Source organism: Coenobita brevimanus, chromosome 51, assembly GCF_032717465.1.
Source record: "Coenobita brevimanus isolate Jiangsu-jjx chromosome 51, ASM3271746v2, whole genome shotgun sequence".
NCBI lineage: Eukaryota > Metazoa > Arthropoda > Malacostraca > Decapoda > Coenobitidae > Coenobita > Coenobita brevimanus.
In genome coordinates this window covers 41,260,686-41,280,198 of record NC_137004.1, presented here as the reverse complement: position 1 = coordinate 41,280,198, position 19,513 = coordinate 41,260,686, and the positions used below count along the sequence as shown (strand labels likewise).

General features: G+C 43.8%; 1 protein-coding gene across 2 annotated transcripts in view; it reads right to left on the bottom strand.

The window, feature by feature from the left end:
* Positions 1 to 18,403, bottom strand: part of LOC145400127 (colorectal mutant cancer protein) — a 122,282-nt gene extending 103,879 nt beyond the window's left edge. For both annotated transcript variants that reach the window (XM_080272637.1, XM_080272638.1), the window contains exons 1-3: positions 17,808 to 18,403; positions 7,811 to 7,971; positions 7,041 to 7,207 (exon numbers count right to left, since the gene is read on the bottom strand). In XM_080272637.1, the coding sequence (XP_080128763.1) occupies positions 7,041 to 7,207; positions 7,811 to 7,971; positions 17,808 to 18,403 (924 nt within the window). The remainder of the gene's footprint in view (positions 1 to 7,040; positions 7,208 to 7,810; positions 7,972 to 17,807) is intronic.
* Positions 18,404 to 19,513: the final 1,110 nt, after the last annotated feature.

Below are 19,513 nucleotides of genomic sequence, written 5' to 3'. Positions count from 1 at the left end.
CCCGTTGTAAACAGTGCAGTAAATCGCATAAATCCCCCTTTTTTCTAGGGCGTAAATCCCACAGGCCTAGTGTGGCACATATTCTGATCAATAACTCTTATTTTCGGATCACCTTCACGTTGACTTAAGAGTTTGTACCTTTTTACACAGCGATTTATTTTGCCTATTACACAGCGATTTATTTTGCCTATTACACAGCGATTTATTTTGCCTATTACACAGCGATTTATTTTGCCTATTACACAGCGATTTATTATGCCTATTACATGGCGATTTATTTTACCTATTACGCAGCGATTTATTTTGCCTATTACACAGCGATATCTTCTCCCTATTACCACTTTTATGGAAATGATACAGACTATGTCGATATTAACGTCCTATTAATAAGATACAAGAAAATACTTACGTTATAATATGGAAAATAAATCGCTAAGAAAACTGTGCTACGAGGTCTCCTACGACACCGAGAAAACGTCCTCTGAAAGTATCGAAGTAAAACCGAAAATTGCGCGTCCAATATTTTTTTCTTTTTCTTCTCTCTCTCTCTCTCTCTCTCTCTCTCTCTCTCTCTCTCTCTCTCTCTCTCTCTCCGTTCCAATTCATTTCCGCCTCGCTCAGAATGTTAAAACGAAAAAAATCTGTCTTGATGAAATGCACTCGATTCCAGCCCCTCTCAGCGAAGCTCCGTCCGGCTCAGCAACGTGATACCCGAGCTTATTCAAGGGATGGAGATCGATACGTCGCCTCTCCAGACACACAAGGACCGTCAGTGTCATCTTTTACCTGCAGGAGAAGGTGGAATCGATGGCTGCATTGTGGAGGGGCGGCCTACCTGCTTGTCTCCCCCCATGTCTACCTTGGTGTGCTGTTGGAAAAGACGCGAGATCGAACACTGGCTGAGGATGGAACTAGCTCGATAGAAATTTAACACAGACTTCACTGATACCTGAGTTTTATTAAGACAGACTTCACTGATACTTGACTTCACTGATACTTGGATTTTATAAACACAGACTTCACTGATACCTGAGTTTTATTACGGTAGACTTCCCTGATACTTGACTTCACTGATACTGGAATTTTATTAACACAGACTTCACTGATACTTGAATTCTATTAAGACAGACTTCACTAATACTTCACTGATACTTGAAATTTAACAGACTTCACTGATACTTGAATTCCATTAACACAGACTTCACTGATACTTGAATCTTATTAACACTGTTTTCACTGATTTTTGAAGACGACCCACTAACTTAAAATCACCACCACTAATACCATCAGAGAGAGAGAGAGAAGAAAAACTTTGGCAATAATTCAGTATGGACGGTGGGTATTGGCTCAACGTGGTGACATGTGCAGGATGCGGTACATACAACTCTAGGCCACAGGGAAAGAATTAGTTAAGTCTATCCCTACAGTAATGATAATAAATCTATAATAATAAGACAATAATAATAATAAGTCTATCCCTACAGTAATAATAATAATAATAATATTAATAATAATAATAAAATAAATAAACAAAAAGGACTATGTAGGTATGGGCTAGTCAGACAAACGAGGCAGGAAGACACCATTAAATATCTTATCCGCCTCTCCCTATACTCCTTTCATTCCAACTTGGCCTAAAACTGCCATTTCTCTGTCTAGAATGCTGAGCTGCAGGTATAAAATAACACTAGAATATGATGATAGTCACGAAGAAGTACTATGGATATGATGTGCTGCCAAAGCAGTAGTAGTAGTAGTGGTGTGTGTGTGTGTGTGTGTGTGTGTGTGTGTGTGTGTGTGTGTGTGTGTGTGTGTGTGTGTGTGTGTGTGTGAATGAAATATGATGACAGTCACGAAGAAGCACTATGGAAATGATGTGCTCTGCCATAGTACGAGTAGTGTGTGTGTGTGTGTGTGTGTGTGTGTGTGTGTGTGTGTGTGTGTGTGTGTGTGTGTGTGTGTGTGTGTGTGTGTGTGTGTGTGTGTGTTTAAGGTCCTTCAATCCGCATTTGCTTCATTTTTAACGTTAGTCTCATGCACTAATTGTCCTAAACATGCCAGTGCTCAGTCGCAATGCCTCTCATTTATATTCTCTCTCTTTTTAGCACCACACAGGGTACGTAAGGAAATAAAGCAGATTTAACCCTTTCATTACCAGGGTGCTCTAGTAAGGTGAATAAAATCGTCTGGAGATTGCATGAATAATTCGCTGTACATAGGACGTTACAGTGTCCACTCTCTCTCTCTCTCTCTCTCTCTCTCTCTCCATCATCCTAACTTTCTTTTTTTCTTTTTGGCTCTTCGTGTGACTGCATAATGTCAACGACAGGAAGAAGGTGAGGTAAGAGGGGTGAAGATGTGATGTGAAATGAGAGAGAGAGAGAGAGAGAGAGAGAGAGAGAGAGAGAGAGAGAGAAATAAACACGAAAGATAAACAAAAGGGAGATATGCTGGAAGAAGGAGAGACGGAGAAAGGAGGCGAAGAAAATGAGAGAGAAAAAAAGAGAGAGAGAGGAAGGACAAGGGTAGGAGTGACATAAGACACTGAATTATCGATGTGTGTGTCAAAAGGAAAGTATATGGAGGGTGAATGAACATGAATTTAAAAAAAAAGTGGGTGATAAGATGAGAGAAAAAAATAAAGAAAGGAGAGAAGGGAACATGGGTTGGAAGAAAAATGAGAAAAAAAGAGAGGAGGGGCAGGCATGGGAGTGACGTGTGGGAGTGGATGAAATGAAAAAAAAAATGAGTTGAGGAAAGATGAAGAAAGAGAGGTGTGATGGAGGCTGTGTGGAGGAAAACGATAAAGAGAAATGAAATGAAAAAATAGGATAAAAATATAGATGAGAGAGAGAGAGAGAGAGAGAGAGAGAGAGAGAGAGAATGGTGAGTGACATATCATCTCCCCTACTCTCTAGGACATGATCTCCACATGAATGCCTTCTAAGACAATGGCCTTCGCTTCGGTAGGCATTGTGGTGAAGGGTCGGCATGTCAGGCTAGACCCACAGCCTTAAATTATCAGTTACCCATTTATACATACATTTACACTGCCATTTGCACCCATCTCTGACACCCTTCTTATCGAAATCTTCCATTAATCAAAACATAAAATTGAAGAAGTGATAAAATCTACGGAAATCACCCGCCAAATTTCGTGTACAATATCAGTGAAAGAAGAAACTAATTACGTACACTGATAATATACTGTACTGTGTGTGTGTGTGTGTGTGTGTGTGTGTGTGTGTGTGTGTGTGTGTGTGTGTGTGTGTGTGTGTGTGTGTGTGTGTGTGTGTGTGTGAGAGAGAGAGAGAGAGAGAGAGAGAGAGAGAGAGGCTATAACGTCATTCGTAAAGCCTAATATTTTCACGTTACCACAGGGTTGTAAACACGATAACAGCCGATCCTGTATGACCCTCTTGCAGGTTTAAGGGCGCGAGGCTTGGCTAACGCAGTCCAGTACATTTAAGGGTAGATGACCAGCCTACTCCCCTTGGTGGCTTCACATGATCCAAAACCTTCACTCACCTCGTGGCGATCGAACCCATGGCCAAGGGATAAGCTCTCCACTTCAACTGAGGCGTCCAGACCACTAGGGTGTAATCCCATCAAAGGTGCACAGGTCTACATTTTGGTCTTTTGGTCATGCATTAAGTACTCAGGCGGTCAGTTTAATAAGACTATGAAGAATCTTTGTGGTCAAAAAATTTAAAACTTACTTAATCTTTAAAATGTTCGAGTTCCCCTCATTCTCACGGCTGTTGGCAATATACTGTAGGAAAATTTCAAGAATGAGGCTACAACTTGACTATTATCTGAACTAGGAAAATTATGTTGTGCTAATACGAAAGAGAATAAATATGATATGCACTGGAAATGAGCACTGGCATATTTACGACAATTACTACATGAGAATAACGTTAAAAATGATGAAAACGCAGAAAGAGAGAGAGAGAGAGAGAGTTAAAGTGAGGTGAATGTGGTGCTGCGTGTGACTAAGCTAGGTAAGCGAGGCGGCCTAGCAGAAGTGAGAGGTGCACGACCACAGCTGTCAAAGGCGCCTCATCGACCAGCCCTGCCTCACTCACACACACCTGCCTCACCCTCCTGCCTAACCCTCCTATCTCATACACACCTGCCTCACCCTCCTGCCTAACCCTCCTACCTCATAAACACCTGCCTCACTCACACACACCTGCCTCACCCTCCTGCCTAACCCTCCTACCTCATACACACCTGCCTCACCCTCCTGCCTAACCCCCCTACCTCATAAACACCTGCCTCACTCACACACACCTGCCTCACCCTCCTGCCTAACCCTCCAACCTCATACACACACCTGCTTCATTAACAAACACCTGCCTCATTCACATATACCTGCCTCACACACACACACACCTCACTGGCAGCCTCCATCCCTACATAGTTCTTCTCGATCTCGTATTTCCCCAGCTATAAATCTCTCTTCCATTTTTCTCTCAGCCATCCTCTCCACATTTCCTTTCCTCCGACTAACATTTCCAAGATTCTTCCTTCTCACAAGCAACCTCACACTCCCTCACCAGCATCCTCAAATATTACGTGATCATCTCTTCATAAGTCACCATCATCTCGAGCAAAACATCCCTCCTCTGTTTTTCCTCGTCACATTTCCATTTCGTCGATTACTATTCCCAATAATTTGCTTTCCAGATTAGTCATACACTCCCTCATTAGCCTCATCTTTCCCTGGGTCGCCAACTCTTCCTCAACCTCCTTCTTTTTCAGCAATTACTTTCTCATCTGTTTTTCCTATCATCATCCTTCTTCACATTTCCCTCCCACCCACTACTGTTCGCATCATTTCCCTTCTAACAATAATCATTATACCTCCTCAAAAGCATCCTCAATTCCTATGTAGTCATCTTCAGCCTCTATCTTCTGCCCAAAACTTTCCTCTCTGTCATTCCCTCAGTTTTCCTCTACGACTTTAAATTTCTCCTCTGTCCGCCTCTCATTTTTCTTCTTACGACTAAAAATTTCTCCTCTCACTCCCTCTCATCCTTCCCTCCACGATTAAAGATTTCTCCTCTTTTCCGCTCATCCTTCCTCTACGACTAGAAATTACGCCTATGTCGTCCCCTCATTTTCTCCCTACGACTTCGAATTTCTTCATTGTCTTCCTCTAATCCTTCCCACAACGACTAAGAATGTCTCCTCTGTCTACCTCTCATCCTTCCCCCTAAGACTACTCCAGGCCCAACCACAAACACCGTCTATTCCCTTCGACGACCAAACTCATCTGAAGCTCATTTACAAACGCTGTGGGAACCGGAGCACTGGATTCTTAGGCCTACCTCCCCAGTATTTCTCTCCCCTAGGCCTACTTTACAGCCTCCAACCATAATTTTGTGCCGATCTGGGGGAGACGTCTTCATATTTCGAAGGATTAGGTTCCTCTCAAGCTGATGACTTTTCGAGAGGGAACGAAATGGGGGGAACTTTGGCTTATTACGTATGACAACCGAGCCTTTTCAGTATGTTAATATCGTGTATTTAATCCCTAAATGGACGTGGTATTTATATAACATTCGTGCTATCTCCAGACGATTTTATACAGCTTAGGAAAGACTGGAACTGGAGGAGCGAGATATAGAATTCATGAACTCCTTCACTACGAGGGGTCTTTCTTAAATTGGAGAGAATCAGATGGAGACCGAAAGAATAAAACTAAACATATATATATCATTATACTGTGGGGGTTAAATAATTAAGCAAATGCTGTTGTTTTATATTTCTTTTTCCAGCACTACGTCACAGTTACGCCTGAGGTGGAGCCAGGATTCCGAGAGCTTGTATGGTGTTTTAATCACTGTGCGACCCATTTCACTAAGTATTCTGCTAATAATACTCCCCATTCTCGTATTTTCTATCTCCTTGTTTCCGGATCCTGTCTCACTCCACCGCGGCACAGGGAGGAGGGAAAGTGGCGTGGGGAGTTGGATTAATGGGTGTAATTTGGTTAGTTGGCAATTTTGAGGTGTTAAGGTGGGGTAATGTGGGCAGGTAATAAGCCGCAGGGGACGTGAAGCGTGTGATGAGGAGCTCTCGCCGTGTACAGGTTGTAGCCCCGAATTATCATGCCGACTCTAGTTCTTGTGAGGAATGAGAATGGATTATCTTGCCGCCTGTAGCTCTTCCGAAGAATGGGATTTTTATTTTTAATGCAAGGAAGATGGAACCATAGGCCAGAAGCCCGCAAGATTGTTCCCTCCAAGAAAAAATAAAAACAAAATAACAGAGAGCCAAATTCAAGATCTTGCCGACTCCAGCTCTTCCGATGAATGAGAACGGAATCTGTCACGTTGTCCTTTGTTCAGCAGCTATTTTGAGACACAACATGTAGACACAATACAAGGGAACCGGTTGAAAATTCGCTTGATAATCCATTTCCCCTACAACATCACTTACCTTATCAAGGAATGCATTTTTCCATTTACCTGTATATATCAGTAAGGGTCGCCATCTGATTATCTTTCGGCAATAAAACAGAGGTCTAATTTTCGTACATAATATCCATAACACGTGCAGAACAGGTAGGCAGACTCGGCCTTTCATAAGACACCGAGTACTGTAAATTTCACAATCGTTCTGCGCTTGGGGGCGGGTCAATGAAGCACAAAGCCCTGTTATATTATCATCAAAAGTTAAAACATCATTTGAAGTACAGGAAACAATCTACTTCCAACTAGTAATCTTATAAAATTAACTATATTGCAATGAAGCCGCTTTTGGACACGAATACTTCCAGGTTTCATATGCTTTATATTTTGGACATAAAGAATTGATTCATGTGCATTTTAAGCTCCGAGTAAGCAACATCCCCCTCCCCCCCAAAAAAATTGCAATACTTGATCACTTACAATATTTACCGGTTATATTAATTACTGTACAACTGCTCTATCTTCAGTTGTTGCTCTTTCTTCAGCACTTATAAATATCGCAATAAACCTGGAAATATTTTTGTTCCATCCACGGTTAAAGGTCCTGCAGAGACTGACCTTATTCCTAGCCTCAAGCACTTGTCGGCTGGTAAGGGGACGCCGCCCCCTGCCACCGTCCCGCCGCTGGGGCAGGTCGGGGGATGGAAGGGCCAGGAAGGCGGCGTCGGGGTCACCGCCCCCCTCTGACCCACAAGACCACTGTTCAGGCGTCCAGCTGTCCCCGCCTGGAAGAATAAGACTTAGAATTAGGCCTATCAACTACACTCTCAGGGCGGCCTTAAAAGACATGAAAGATCAGCAAAAGAAGATGAGCAGGAGTAGTCACAAGCTTTCAGTCTTAGGAGTAATGCACTATACAACTACTGTTATATTTCTTTATACGTAGTGCATGTAAAGTCAGGGACAAAAATTGGCCTAATATTTCACACCTTCTACTTGTCACCTTCCGGTGCTGGCTAATATTCGTAAGCTAAGATAGGCTTAATATGTCTGTCAATACATGGTGCTCTTGCTCTTAATGTAATGCATCAGGGAGGAAAATGGCGGAATATGAACCAATTTCCCTAAGTGCGAAGTAGGCGCACCTGAACAGTAAGCTCCAGTGAACAGTACTCTACTGTACAGTGGAACAGTAAGCTTCAGTGAACAGTAAGCTGCGGTGGATAAGTAAGCTTCAATGAACAGAAAGTGTCAGTGAACAGTAAGGTGTAGCGGAACAGTAAGCTTCAGGGAAAAAAAAAGCTGCAGTGGGACAGTAAGCTTCAATGAACAGTAAGGTGCAGTGGAACAATAAGCTAACTTTTGTCCCCAAGTGTACCATAACGTACCTTCGCTCCTGATGGCGTGCACCTCCCTAGAGAGCTGCTTCCGGCGCGCTAGGAAGTTCTGCAGTGACACCCTGCCCCAGCGGTCCGCCCCCAGCTCCCGGGCCAGCGTCTCCCCCGACCCCTCCAACCCCAGGGTGCGTAGGAGGCCCCCTAGGTTGGCACTGAGTAGAAGAAGAGAAGATCCGATGCACCAAACAGTTTAAATTCTGAAATTTGATGGTGTATACATTTTTTCTCTCTCTAGACAGTGTTATTTAGTTTAGAATTAGCTTAGAATTGATTCCCTGTAGTAAGAGAGTTATTTAAGGCTTCAGGTACGGTACATCAAATCGCTTTCAGGTAAGATACACCATGCTGTTCATGCCTCAGGCTCCTATGATTCAATCTCAGCTGAATAAAACCATCTGAAGTTAGTCAGAATGGCATACACTCCTTAGCATTAAAAAATCGTCTTATGTCACTGAAGATGTTAATTTCTAGCCCCAACCACCACAACTGGCTCATCCCTCTCCTTCCTATCCTTTAAGATATTCCCGTCCTCTTAAACCTTTTCAATCGGCTAACGAAATGTATATCTTTTTTCTTACTACTTCCAGACAATTTTATCCGCTTTATGACAGATTTTTCATACCAGAAGAAATAAGTAAAGCAACGTTGGGTCTGGTTAGTACTTGGATGGGTGACCGCCTGGGAACACAAGATGCTGTTGGCATCCCTACGTGTCAAGTAGGGTTGGTGGAGGATTAGTGCTCCTCCCTGTAAAACAATTAACTCTAAGCCATTGGCCACCCCGTCTGGGATACATGGCGTCTGGCAATGAATGAATGAATTTATTAGCTTCTACTATGGGGCACTCCTGAATAAAATCGTCTGTTACCATCAAGAATAAACCACAAAAATACATCACCAAACTGAATGTATTAATTTCTGAGGCTAAAATTAAACTCCTTCCTCAACCCTCTTCCTCCCTCCCTCCCATCCTTCCTTCCTTCATCCACTGCCCTCCTCTCCAGCCGCCTCGCCCTTCTCAAAGCCCACGTTAAGGTCATTGACAGCACTCGCTACAAAGTGTTAAGTTCGGTGCTTACACGGTGATTAGTGAGGGGAGACGGGGCGAGGGGAGACGGGGCGAGGGGAGACGGGGAGAGGGGAGACGGGGAGAGGGGAGACGGGGCGAGGGGAGAGTCCAGGGGTGGGGAGGAGGCTGTAAGAGGGAAAAAAATGAATAAAGTATAGAAGGCCTGGTGAAGAGGGGAGGAGAGAAGTGGGGATGGATGGCGGATGAGAAGGGAAGGGAAGGGAGAGGGAGAGGGAGAGAGGGATGTACTTCAGGGGTAGGAAGGAGGAGAGAGAAGGATGGGGGAAAAATCCAGGGGTGAGAAGGGAAGGGTGAGAGTCCACGACGGGGAGCAGCTGTAAGGGGGAGAAAAGTACAGAGGATCAGGGAAGGACGAGGGTGAAGGAGACACAAATTACGAGAGGATAATGTACTATGAGGCTATGGGGCTGAGAGATGGATGAGGAGAGCTTAAGGCAGGATGAGACAGAAGAGGGAGACAATGGGAGAGATCAAGGAACAAGAGAAACTGAGGACGTAGTAAGAAAAAGTAAAGAGAGGCTGAGAAAGACAGGGTAGACGAAGACTGAGGAACCAGGAGGAAAATTAATGTTGTTTTGGAAGAAGCTTTTGGTGTATACGACAAAATTAATACTCTGTTTAAAGCAAGAATGGAAGCAAATACATAGGCCATACGGGCGAGAGAGAGAGAGAGAGAGAGAGAGAGAGAGAGAGAGAATATCAGGTGAAACAATTAAAGAAAGCAAGTAACTCTATCGTCACTGGGTCTCTCATTATACCCTGGCTAGACACACACACACACACACACACACACACACACACACACACACACACACACACACACACCGCCATTATCCCTTTCAGTACGATGACGCCTTCTATTATTCTTGCTAACTTCGGACGATTTTACTCAGCTTAGGAGAGATTTGTCAAGCCGAAGGGGGTTACCTAATCCCTCCATGAAACTTTCTAACAATAAAATAATCTCTTCGCTTGCCAGAATAAGAGATAAAATACGTCATCGCAGTGAAGGGGTTTTACAGTATACTTTGATGTTTACAGAAAGACTCACAAACAAACACACAGGCATGTATGCAGTGATACCAATACCGATATATATAGTGTAAACAAACACATATATACATACCTCCATACATACATACATACATACATACAAAGAAGACAGAAACACATACATTATAGATAAATAGACAGACTAACAGAGATAGATAGTTACATAGGTCTTTACGTGTATCGACTCAAAATACATACAAGCACGTTCATACACCTACATATACTGTGCACATTCATACACACAAGCACAAACACATCCATCCATACATACAACTATGCATATACACAAATATACATAAAACATAGGCACATTCATAAATACGGCTACAAACACACATACTTACATTCATACATATAAACATACATCAAACTACTCTTTCAGTTAGTCTTTCATGCTTCCCTTGTTCCACAGTCTCTCTCTCCCCCCTCCTCTCGTCTCCCCTCTCCCTTCCTATCTTCTCCCCTCTCCCCTGCTCACTCCTTCCCTCTTCCTCTCTCTCCCCTACCCCCTCTTCTCTTCTCCTCTCCCTTCCTCTCTCTCTCTCACACACACCTCTTACACTCTTCTCCCCCTCCTCCCTTCCCCTCCTACCCTTTCCTCCTTCACTACCTCCCTCAAGCACCTCTTCAGCAGCGTCTGATGGAGGTGGGTGGAGGAGGAGGAAGAAGAGGAAGAATAAGACTAAGAGAAGGAGGAGAAGGAGGAGGAGGGGGAGGAGGAGGAGGAAGAGGAGATTAGGAGCTAGAGGTACGGTAATTAGAAGGATAAAACTATTGGAGAGAGAGAGAGAGAGAGAGAGAGAGAGAGAGAGAGAGAGAGAGAGAGAGAGAGAGAGAACAGTGGTACCACACACACCAAAAAAAGAAAAAAAGAAAAGTTAGGAAATGAGCAACGATGACAAAAGAAAAGGGAGACTAAACTGTTCATCCCTTCAATTCTAAGTTTTTCTCTTATTCCATTTTTTTCACCACCAGACGACTTTACTCAGCACAGGAGAGCTTTTTTGAACTGGGGAGGGGGAGGTCAGATAAATCCTTCATTAACTCCTTTAGTAAAAGATATACTCCCTTAGGTCAATGAAACAGCTTAACAGCGACTGGAAATAACTACAGAAAAACCATTGACAGATGGGAGAGAGAGAGAGAGAGAGAGAGAGAGAGAGAGAGTAAATTGGTTAGAGGAAGACCAAACGAAAAACAGCAAGAAGGAAGGAAGGTACCATAAGAGAAAGGGATGATAAAGACGAAGAACAGGGGCTGAGTGAATAGGAAATGAGAATAATGACGAAAAGAGAATAAAAAGAGGAGATACAGATGAAGAAATGAAAGGAAGAGAACACGAAGAATAGGAGGCGATGAAGATGAAGAAGAAAGACAAGAAATAAAGGAGAAGACAGAAGGAGGAAAAGAAAAGGAGAAAGAGAGAGTAATAATATGAAGCAGCGAAAATAAGAATAAAAGGAAGAAGAGAGAATAACAAGAGGCAAAAAAAATAAGAAGATGAAGAGAATAAAAATAAGAGGCAGAGAGAATAAGAATAAGAGGAAGAAGAGAGAATATGGTAGCGAGGCCCAAGGGAAGGTGGAGGCCCTCATTAACTCCAGGTAGAGGGGGGGGGGTCTTGGCTGGCACTGCCCCCTTACCCATTCCCCTTTTGGTGCTCGGGAGGGGGGAGGGAGCAAAGGGTCAGAGGAAAGGGTTAGGGACGAGTGAAGGGAAGAGGGGAGAGGAAGGGCCCGTGTTAGAGAGGAAAGGTTGAGGAAAACTTAAGAGGAGAGAGGGCAAAGGGAGAGGTAAGCGGGTAGGGGACAGGTAAGGGGTGAGGAAAGAGTTAGACAGAAGAGGGGAGGAAAGGGTTAGACAGGAGAGGGGAGGTAAGGGTAGGAGAGAAGGGGGGAGGAAACAGACGGGAAAAAGGGGGAAATGAGATGGGAAGGGACGCGCTGGAGAAGAGGGAGTTATATACGGGAGGGAGGGGGAAGAGAAAGGTTATTGGGAAAGACAAGAGGAATGAAGAACAGGAAGGAAGTTAGAGACACGGAGGGAGAAAGGGGGAAGGAAGAGATAAGGAAGGAAGAGGGGAAGAGGAGAGGGGAGGAGAACATGTGAGGGGAAGATAACATGTGAGGGGAAAAGCGGATGGGGAGGGGAAAGGGCAAGAGGAGTGAAAAGAATGAAGGGCAGGGAACTAAGTAAGGGAAAATAAGTAAGGAGAAAGAGAGGGCGAAATAAAATAAATAAAACTAAAAATAAAATAATGAAGACTTAATTTTTTATGACCCAAATGAAAACGAAGAAAATGAGAAAAAATAGGCAGAAAAAAAATGTTGGTCGAGAAAAATTTAGAGTGGATGTAAACAAACAAAGGAAACGCAGCTGAAAAAGCGGTGTGGGGACAATGAGAGAGAGAGAGAGAGAGAGAGAGAGAGAGAGAGAGAGAGAGAGAAAGAGAGAGAGAGAGATTAATGGAGACTTTCTTAACCTTTCACAACAAACGACCATTCCTAAGCTGTTTGTGTGTGTGTGTGTGTGTGTGTGTGTGTGTGTGTGTGTGTGTGTGTGTGTGTGAGAGAGAGAGAGAGAGAGAGAGAGAGAGAGACACACACACACACACACACACACACACACACACACACACACACACACACAGGTAAGAACAAAATCAAGGTCACCCAAGTGCCAGGAACCATCTCTATTAACCCCTTCATCACGAATATATTTCTATTTCTTTCTCTGCCGTCCCTGACGATTTTATTTATATAACTTTTTTTTTTTTTTTTTTTTACATTTCTGGCTATTGCAGAAAAAACCCTTGTAGTGAGGGGGTTAATGAAGGCTAAACCTAACTCCTACACAACGAAAAATACCACTCTACGAAAAAATAGAACCATCTGGAGAGAACGAGAAAATGCAAAAGATGTAATCGTCTTGAAGGAATTTTTGAAGGATAAATCTAACCTCTACAGTTCTTAAAGCTTCTCTAGATAAATAAACCGTCTGCTAATAATAATAATAACAATAATAATAATAATAATAATAATCGCATCATTGGAGTTGTGATTATTCGTCCATAGGTAGGTAAACAAAACATCTGACTCGCTGATTCCGTTTTCTCTCAAGTGTTTAGGGCGAACTGCTCTAAAAGGAGCGGGCGCTTCTGAATCAGACTGAATTCCACCTTTAATCGTTATGTAATTCTTTGTTTTTTCACCTCTTATTTCTGAGTGTGCTACATCGTTTTTATGCATTTCAAGTTTCTGCAACGAATTATCTGAATACGACTACAATATTAGTCACATATATCTTTTCTTCCTTTATTTCATATATTAATTTTCATGAGGATGCAATGGGAGGGGGAATATGGGTAGAATTGAAGATTTTTATTTTTCTAACGCTCATGAGTACACACACCCAAATCCCATCGACACAGAGATGCCGGAAAGGTCAGAGAAATGACGACCTTTTCTGTTCTCCCTATCATCCATTTTTTTTTTGCCTATTTATCGACGAAAAAATACGTATATATTTATTTATTTCTACCAAAAGATGATTATATTAACTTTAGGGAAGGCCTCTCGTAGGGAAGGGGTTAGTCTATTCAGTTCCCATCACTCCTTTATATTTAACTTTATTTTTCTCATTTCCCTCTCCTGACCGTCTCAATTTTTTTTTTTTTTACATTTTTCCTGCTCATTGATGTACTCTCTTAAAGTTGTTGAGGCCTATGACAATGTTTCTCTCTCTCTCTCTCTCTCTCTCTCTCTCTCTCTCTCTCTCTCTCTCTCTCCGTCATCCACATCGATTATTGACTTCCTCTCCCGTGCTTAGGAGGGAAGGGGGAGGTAGGGAGGGGAAAAAAAGGTGAGAGAGAGAGAGAGAGAGAGAGAGAAGAAGTAAGATACAAGTACCTGGAAGATGGTAAGAAGAGAAGGAAGATGAAATTAAGAGAAGGTAATAAAAAGATTAAGAGAAAAATGAGGCTGAGGATGAAAACAGGACGTAAAAGACAGAGAAAAGAAGCAAAGAGAAGAGAGGGAGTGAAGTGGAGAAAGAGGAAGAGAGAGGACAAAGAGGAAGAGGAGAGGGCAGAGAGAGAGAAACAGAAGTCAGATATAAAGCATAAGAAAAAGAGAAACAGACAGATAAGAGGGGCAACAGAAATAGGAAGGAAAGGATGTTGAAAAAGAGGAAACAGACTGAGATAATGAGGAAAAAGAAGAGAAAGATGCAAAGAAAGAGGAAAGGAAAGAGGCAAAGAGGGAGGAAGATAAGACAGGGAAAGAGGAGGACGAGAAGAGCAAGAGAAGCAGAGACGAACAACAGACAAGGAGGATAGATGAAAATAGTGATGATGGTCATGAAAGGCGACGGAACTGAAAATGATGAGTGGGAGGGAGATTATGCAGGTGGAGGTGAGGATGAAAGGGAGGGAAAGGGGGGGAGATCGAGAGAGAGAGAGAGAGAGGGGGGAAAGGAAGGAGGGAGGGAAGAGGAGGGAGGAACGAGGGAGAAGGAGGGAGGAAAGGATGGATTGAGAGTGAGAATTTGGCAAGATATGAGGTAGGGCGGGTGAGGGGAGGGCAAAAGCGAGAGAGGAGTATGAGTGAACGTGAAAGAGGTGGAAAAGATGAAGGAAATAAGGTAAATGGGAAGGGAAAATGGAATGGAATGAGCTCAGGTGAGGAGGAAAGACGAGGTGGGGAAGGAAAATGAGACGGGGAAACATGAAGAGAAGGAGGAAAGTGAGAAGGCAGGAAACTATGGCATGAGGGAGCCGAAAAGAAAAAGACTGAGAATGGTTAAATAATAAAAAAAAAAAAGGAAAGAAAAGGATATGGAAGGAAGAGGAAGTAATGAGGGAGATTTTGAAACTGTACAGGGGAAAATCTGGGTTGAAAAAATATAAAACACTAATATCCACAGACCTAATATGAGAAAAAAAAAACTCGATGTAGGCCTAGACCGTATATAAGAAAGTATCTGCTAGGAATGTGTATCAGAGAAGAAGGTGACGGGGGTTGAATAAAAAGCCAAGAGGTCTGTAGATCAAAGCAGCCAGAGTGGAGGGTGAGAGGTGTGGCCCAGAAGAGGCGGAGAGCTCACACAAAAGAACACATCTAACTGTAAACAGCATCAAACGTCTTGTGAGCAGGGTTATTGTGGAGGATTCTTAAAGACGGAAAGTTAAAATGAGTGAAATGTTAAAACCATCCCTGTCGAGTTACGAATATCACAATCAGTTTGGTGTGAAATTTTAGGTCAATTACTGTACCGTATTCCCTCCGTTTCTTCTTCTTTCCACACTTTTACTTGGTGTCATTCTTTTATTTTCTTCGCTAATTCTTTTAAATATTCGCCAATAACCCCCTTTTTCATTTTTTACTTAGTTTTTCAAAGGGATTGATAGTGTCAAACGTAAAACTATATAAACACAAAAGTGGGGGATCGTATGTTCATGTATGCTCATTACTCATCATGGCACTATGCACAGAAGTATGTCATTGCACTGTGGCTGTGTGGTGACCATCCTACACTGCCGTGGGAATGTTGGCAATCTTTAATTAACAGCACAGTCAGTTTTGCGCGATAATGGGTATGCGAATATATAAAATGACGTTCCGTTTAGGCCACTCTTAATAAATCTACTTCCACAGTTAACATGACGTAATTGTAAAAAAAAAAAAAAAAAATGATCCATGCATTTAGGGCGCAGTGATACCCGAGAGTTTATGATATACAGCACTGAGAGCTAAGTAATTCTCTCTAATAACAATGTCATGTCATAATATTTAGTTTTTAAGGTTTTACAGACGACGCTGCTTTCCACGTCATCATCATCGTCATCATGAAAATCATCATTATCCTGGCCCCTTTTCCCAGCTAAGAATGAGGTAAGACAGGATCTAGAAAACAAGGCAAGAGAAAGAACGAAATGAACTAAAGGCTGCCAGGGAAATGGGCCAGACACTCATTCACACGTCATTCAAACCCCTGGAATCCTGCCTCCACCTCAGGCCTAATCATCTGCACATTTTTGTTGGTTCTTTCATTTACACAAGCACTTCACATTACCTACGAGAAAGCGTGTATCCGTAAACTATAAAATAAGGAGCGAGAAATCCCTGACATGTGCTTCTTCATACTTATCATAATTCATCCAGCCAATTCGATCCCCTATTAATTTCCTTGCCTCATTAACTTCCATACCTCGCTGTCACACTTTCAATATCATACTGTACGGTTGTTGTTGATATGCATGTGTAAAAACGCATATTACCAATGGATGCTGTGTTTAAGAATAAGTACAGGGCAGTAGGAGAGGTCTACAATGGAACACTGTATTATGCAAATGCTGTGAATGGAGAGGCAAGCTGCGTGAACCCACTGAACAACAACACAGCGCGGTGGTAATGGCGGCCTTGAAGCGTGAGTATTGTTTTCCTCCCTAATAGCTCACGTCCGGGCTAGGGAGTCGTATTCATGAAGGATCCCTGCCAATTCGTACGATAAAGTCCCCAAAACAGTGAAATATTATCAGAAATCATTTACTCTTTTCGTCTTTCTGTACACTGTTATTCACTCTAGTTTGGCAATGAAGCATTCGGTAACTGAATAGGTGAAGAAGAAAATACAATCACGCTAATGTATACACAAATTATGCGTAAGGAAATTTATGAATCTATCCCCAAGAGTGTGAAGCAAGTCGGGCATTCATCCCTGGACAACACAACGCCGGTCTGAGTATGGAGACGGTGGAAGTACTGTGTCTCGAGCCATCCTTCAGACTGCGTTTAATTGGCCTCAGCTCTTCATCAGCCCCGGGCCACTGCTAATTACCGCTAGTGTTGGCCCACAGGACTAGGCCACACACGGCAGGGGGGAGAGAGAGACAAGGGGAGAGTAAGTGGTGGGAGAGAGACAAGAGGACAGTAGGTGGTGGGAGAGGTAGAGGGAGAGAAGTTTTTGCTGTTGTTGTAGTTTAACCCCGGTCCGCCTGGCCGAGTACGAAGGACAAAGAAAAGTAAACAAAGCTAAAAATAGTCCTTCAAGGTTTTTTGTTACATAGAAAAGTGTAAATATGGTATCTAAGGGCTGATGATAAGGAGAGTTAAGCAATAAGCCCTCCAACCCCCGTCACCAAACCCTCAGTAAGGGGACAGCAAGTGGTGAGAGAAAAGTGGAGAGCGAAGGACTGAAGAGAGTAAGAGGTGGGAGAGGAGGGGGAGAGAAAGAAGAGAGACAGAAAGACAGTAAGTGGTGAGACGGGAGGAAAGAGAGAGCGGGGACACTAAGTGGTCGAGAGGAGGATAGAGAGGGGGGAAAGGAGGGATGAGAGGAGGAGTGGAGAGAGTGGGATAAGTGGTGGAAGAGGAAGAGGGAGTGGAGAAATTAACCTAAGTGGAGGGAGGGAAGAGAAGAAGTGGAGAGCGAGAGAGTAAGAGGTTTGAGAGGAGGAGTGAAAAAAAGAGGAGAGAAGGCAAGAGGTGGGAGGGAAGAGGGGAGAGGAGGGAAGGGGGAGTCAGAGGGGTCAATGACTGGCGCCTACAGATTATTCACTTATTTATTTATTTATTTATTTATTTTTCATATCTTATTAATGCTCTCTGGGTGAGTTTGAGGAAAAGTAACTATAAATGAATGAAAGTATGGATTGATAGACACACGAACTGACGTACGTAACAGAAAGATAGACAGAGAGGTAGGCAGGCAGGCAGCAGAGATGGATAGATGGACATATGGACAGATAGGTAAATTGATGGACAGATGGATGGAGAGTTTGATAAGCTACATAAATAGATTAACAGATAGACACTACTCTTCACTGTACTTTGACCTGGTCCTTACCTGGTGATGTAGCCGTCGCCGTCAGTGTCGCAGGCAGTGAACAGCGCCTTCATTCTCTCAGTCTCCTCAGAGCCGTCAGACCCGGATGAAGAGGCACCACGCTCCTCGCCTCCCTGTTGTTGTGTCTGCTGTCGCTGGTCCCAGAAGCCCGAGGCACAGCTGACGGGCGAAAGCTGCTGTTGCCGACTCCACCAGCTCCTGTCTGACGGAGGAGGGGCCACTGGCGGGGTCTTGATGCGGGGACGGACGCCTGCTGCTGGAGACGCATGAGGCTCAGGTGCGATTCGGGGTTTAACGGAGGGCAATGGAGGCCTCCGCTTCTCCGGGAGTGGAGGGGGCATTTCTCCCCATCCCTGCCTGGTCATTTTACGCGGCCCAGCTATACACTGGTCCCTGCCTGGCGATAAACTGCCGGGCACCGATAAACTGCCAGACACTGCGGGGTCGGAGGGCAGGTAGTCTGACGATGAGAGGCAGCCCGAAGTGGAGCCAGCGCCGGGGTGGGAGGAGGTGGTGGGGGAGGGCGACCTAGCGCAGTCTCCCTCGCAGCTGCAGACGCACGACCCCCGGCTCTCCCCACTTGACGACCCGGACATCGCGTCTGGCTCATCTGGGGTCGTATTTATAGAGAATCCCAACCCATTTACAGGACAAACAGGTCTCCATAACAATTACGGGAACAATAATAATCACACATCGTTTTGTCTGCAGTGTTAGGTCACATTTACATCCATAACAGTTAAGTCTAATCATCCCATACCGTTTGATTTTCTGGGTCTGTTTGTTTATATTTACATTCACTCCAATCTGACTATGAAGTGTTTGGCGGCTGTTTTACAAGTCTCCATCACAGTTAGCTATCCTCGCAGTTCGCTTTGTTTTCGTAACTGGTCACTAATGTTTACTAAGATTAGACTGTGGATTGCTTGGCATCTGTGTGAGTGAAGACGAAATATATAAAAAGTCTTGCATATAACTTACGATCAGGAGAGCTAATTTTTACGCCTCAGGATGCGGTTCTTCATCGGGTCGTGTTTTGGTGAGGTTGGGAAGGGTTCTAATAGGTGACTGATAAGGACTGCACCCAACAAAACAATCTCCCAGAGTGTGACGTTCGTTCATTCGTTTCGTTTATTAAGGCTCCAACATGCTTACTTGCGCTGGCCTTGGTCAGGTTATAGCGGCTCTCCATGCTGCTCGGTCTTTGGCAGCCTCCCTATTCAGTCCTTTATCCCTGATGTCACACTCTATGACCTCGTCCCAGGTCTTTTTCCGTTTGCCTCTCCCAACCCCAACCCCAACGTTCACACTTCACATTTTCTGCACCTGTCAACCTTTATCCTCTCCCCATGCCCAAACCATCTCAATCTACCCCTCCTCCTCGCAACACCAATACACTCCAGTCCCATCCTTCCTCTCAAACTATCTCAATCTACCCCTCCTCATCACTACACCAATAATCATACATTCCAGTCCCATCCTTCCTCTCAACTCTTCCATTGTAAACCTAACTCCCCCCCACCATGCATCGCATTCAAGGACGCACCGCACATCCACCTTATCATTGCCATATTCATAAGTAGCTGGAAAATAATTCGCTTATGAAGAGGTGATAGGGAAACTCCTCACTCGACGGGAATACGCCCCTATCTCACCCAGACGAACCACAGAACATTTGGGTCTTCTCTGGGATGTGTCTGAGGGGA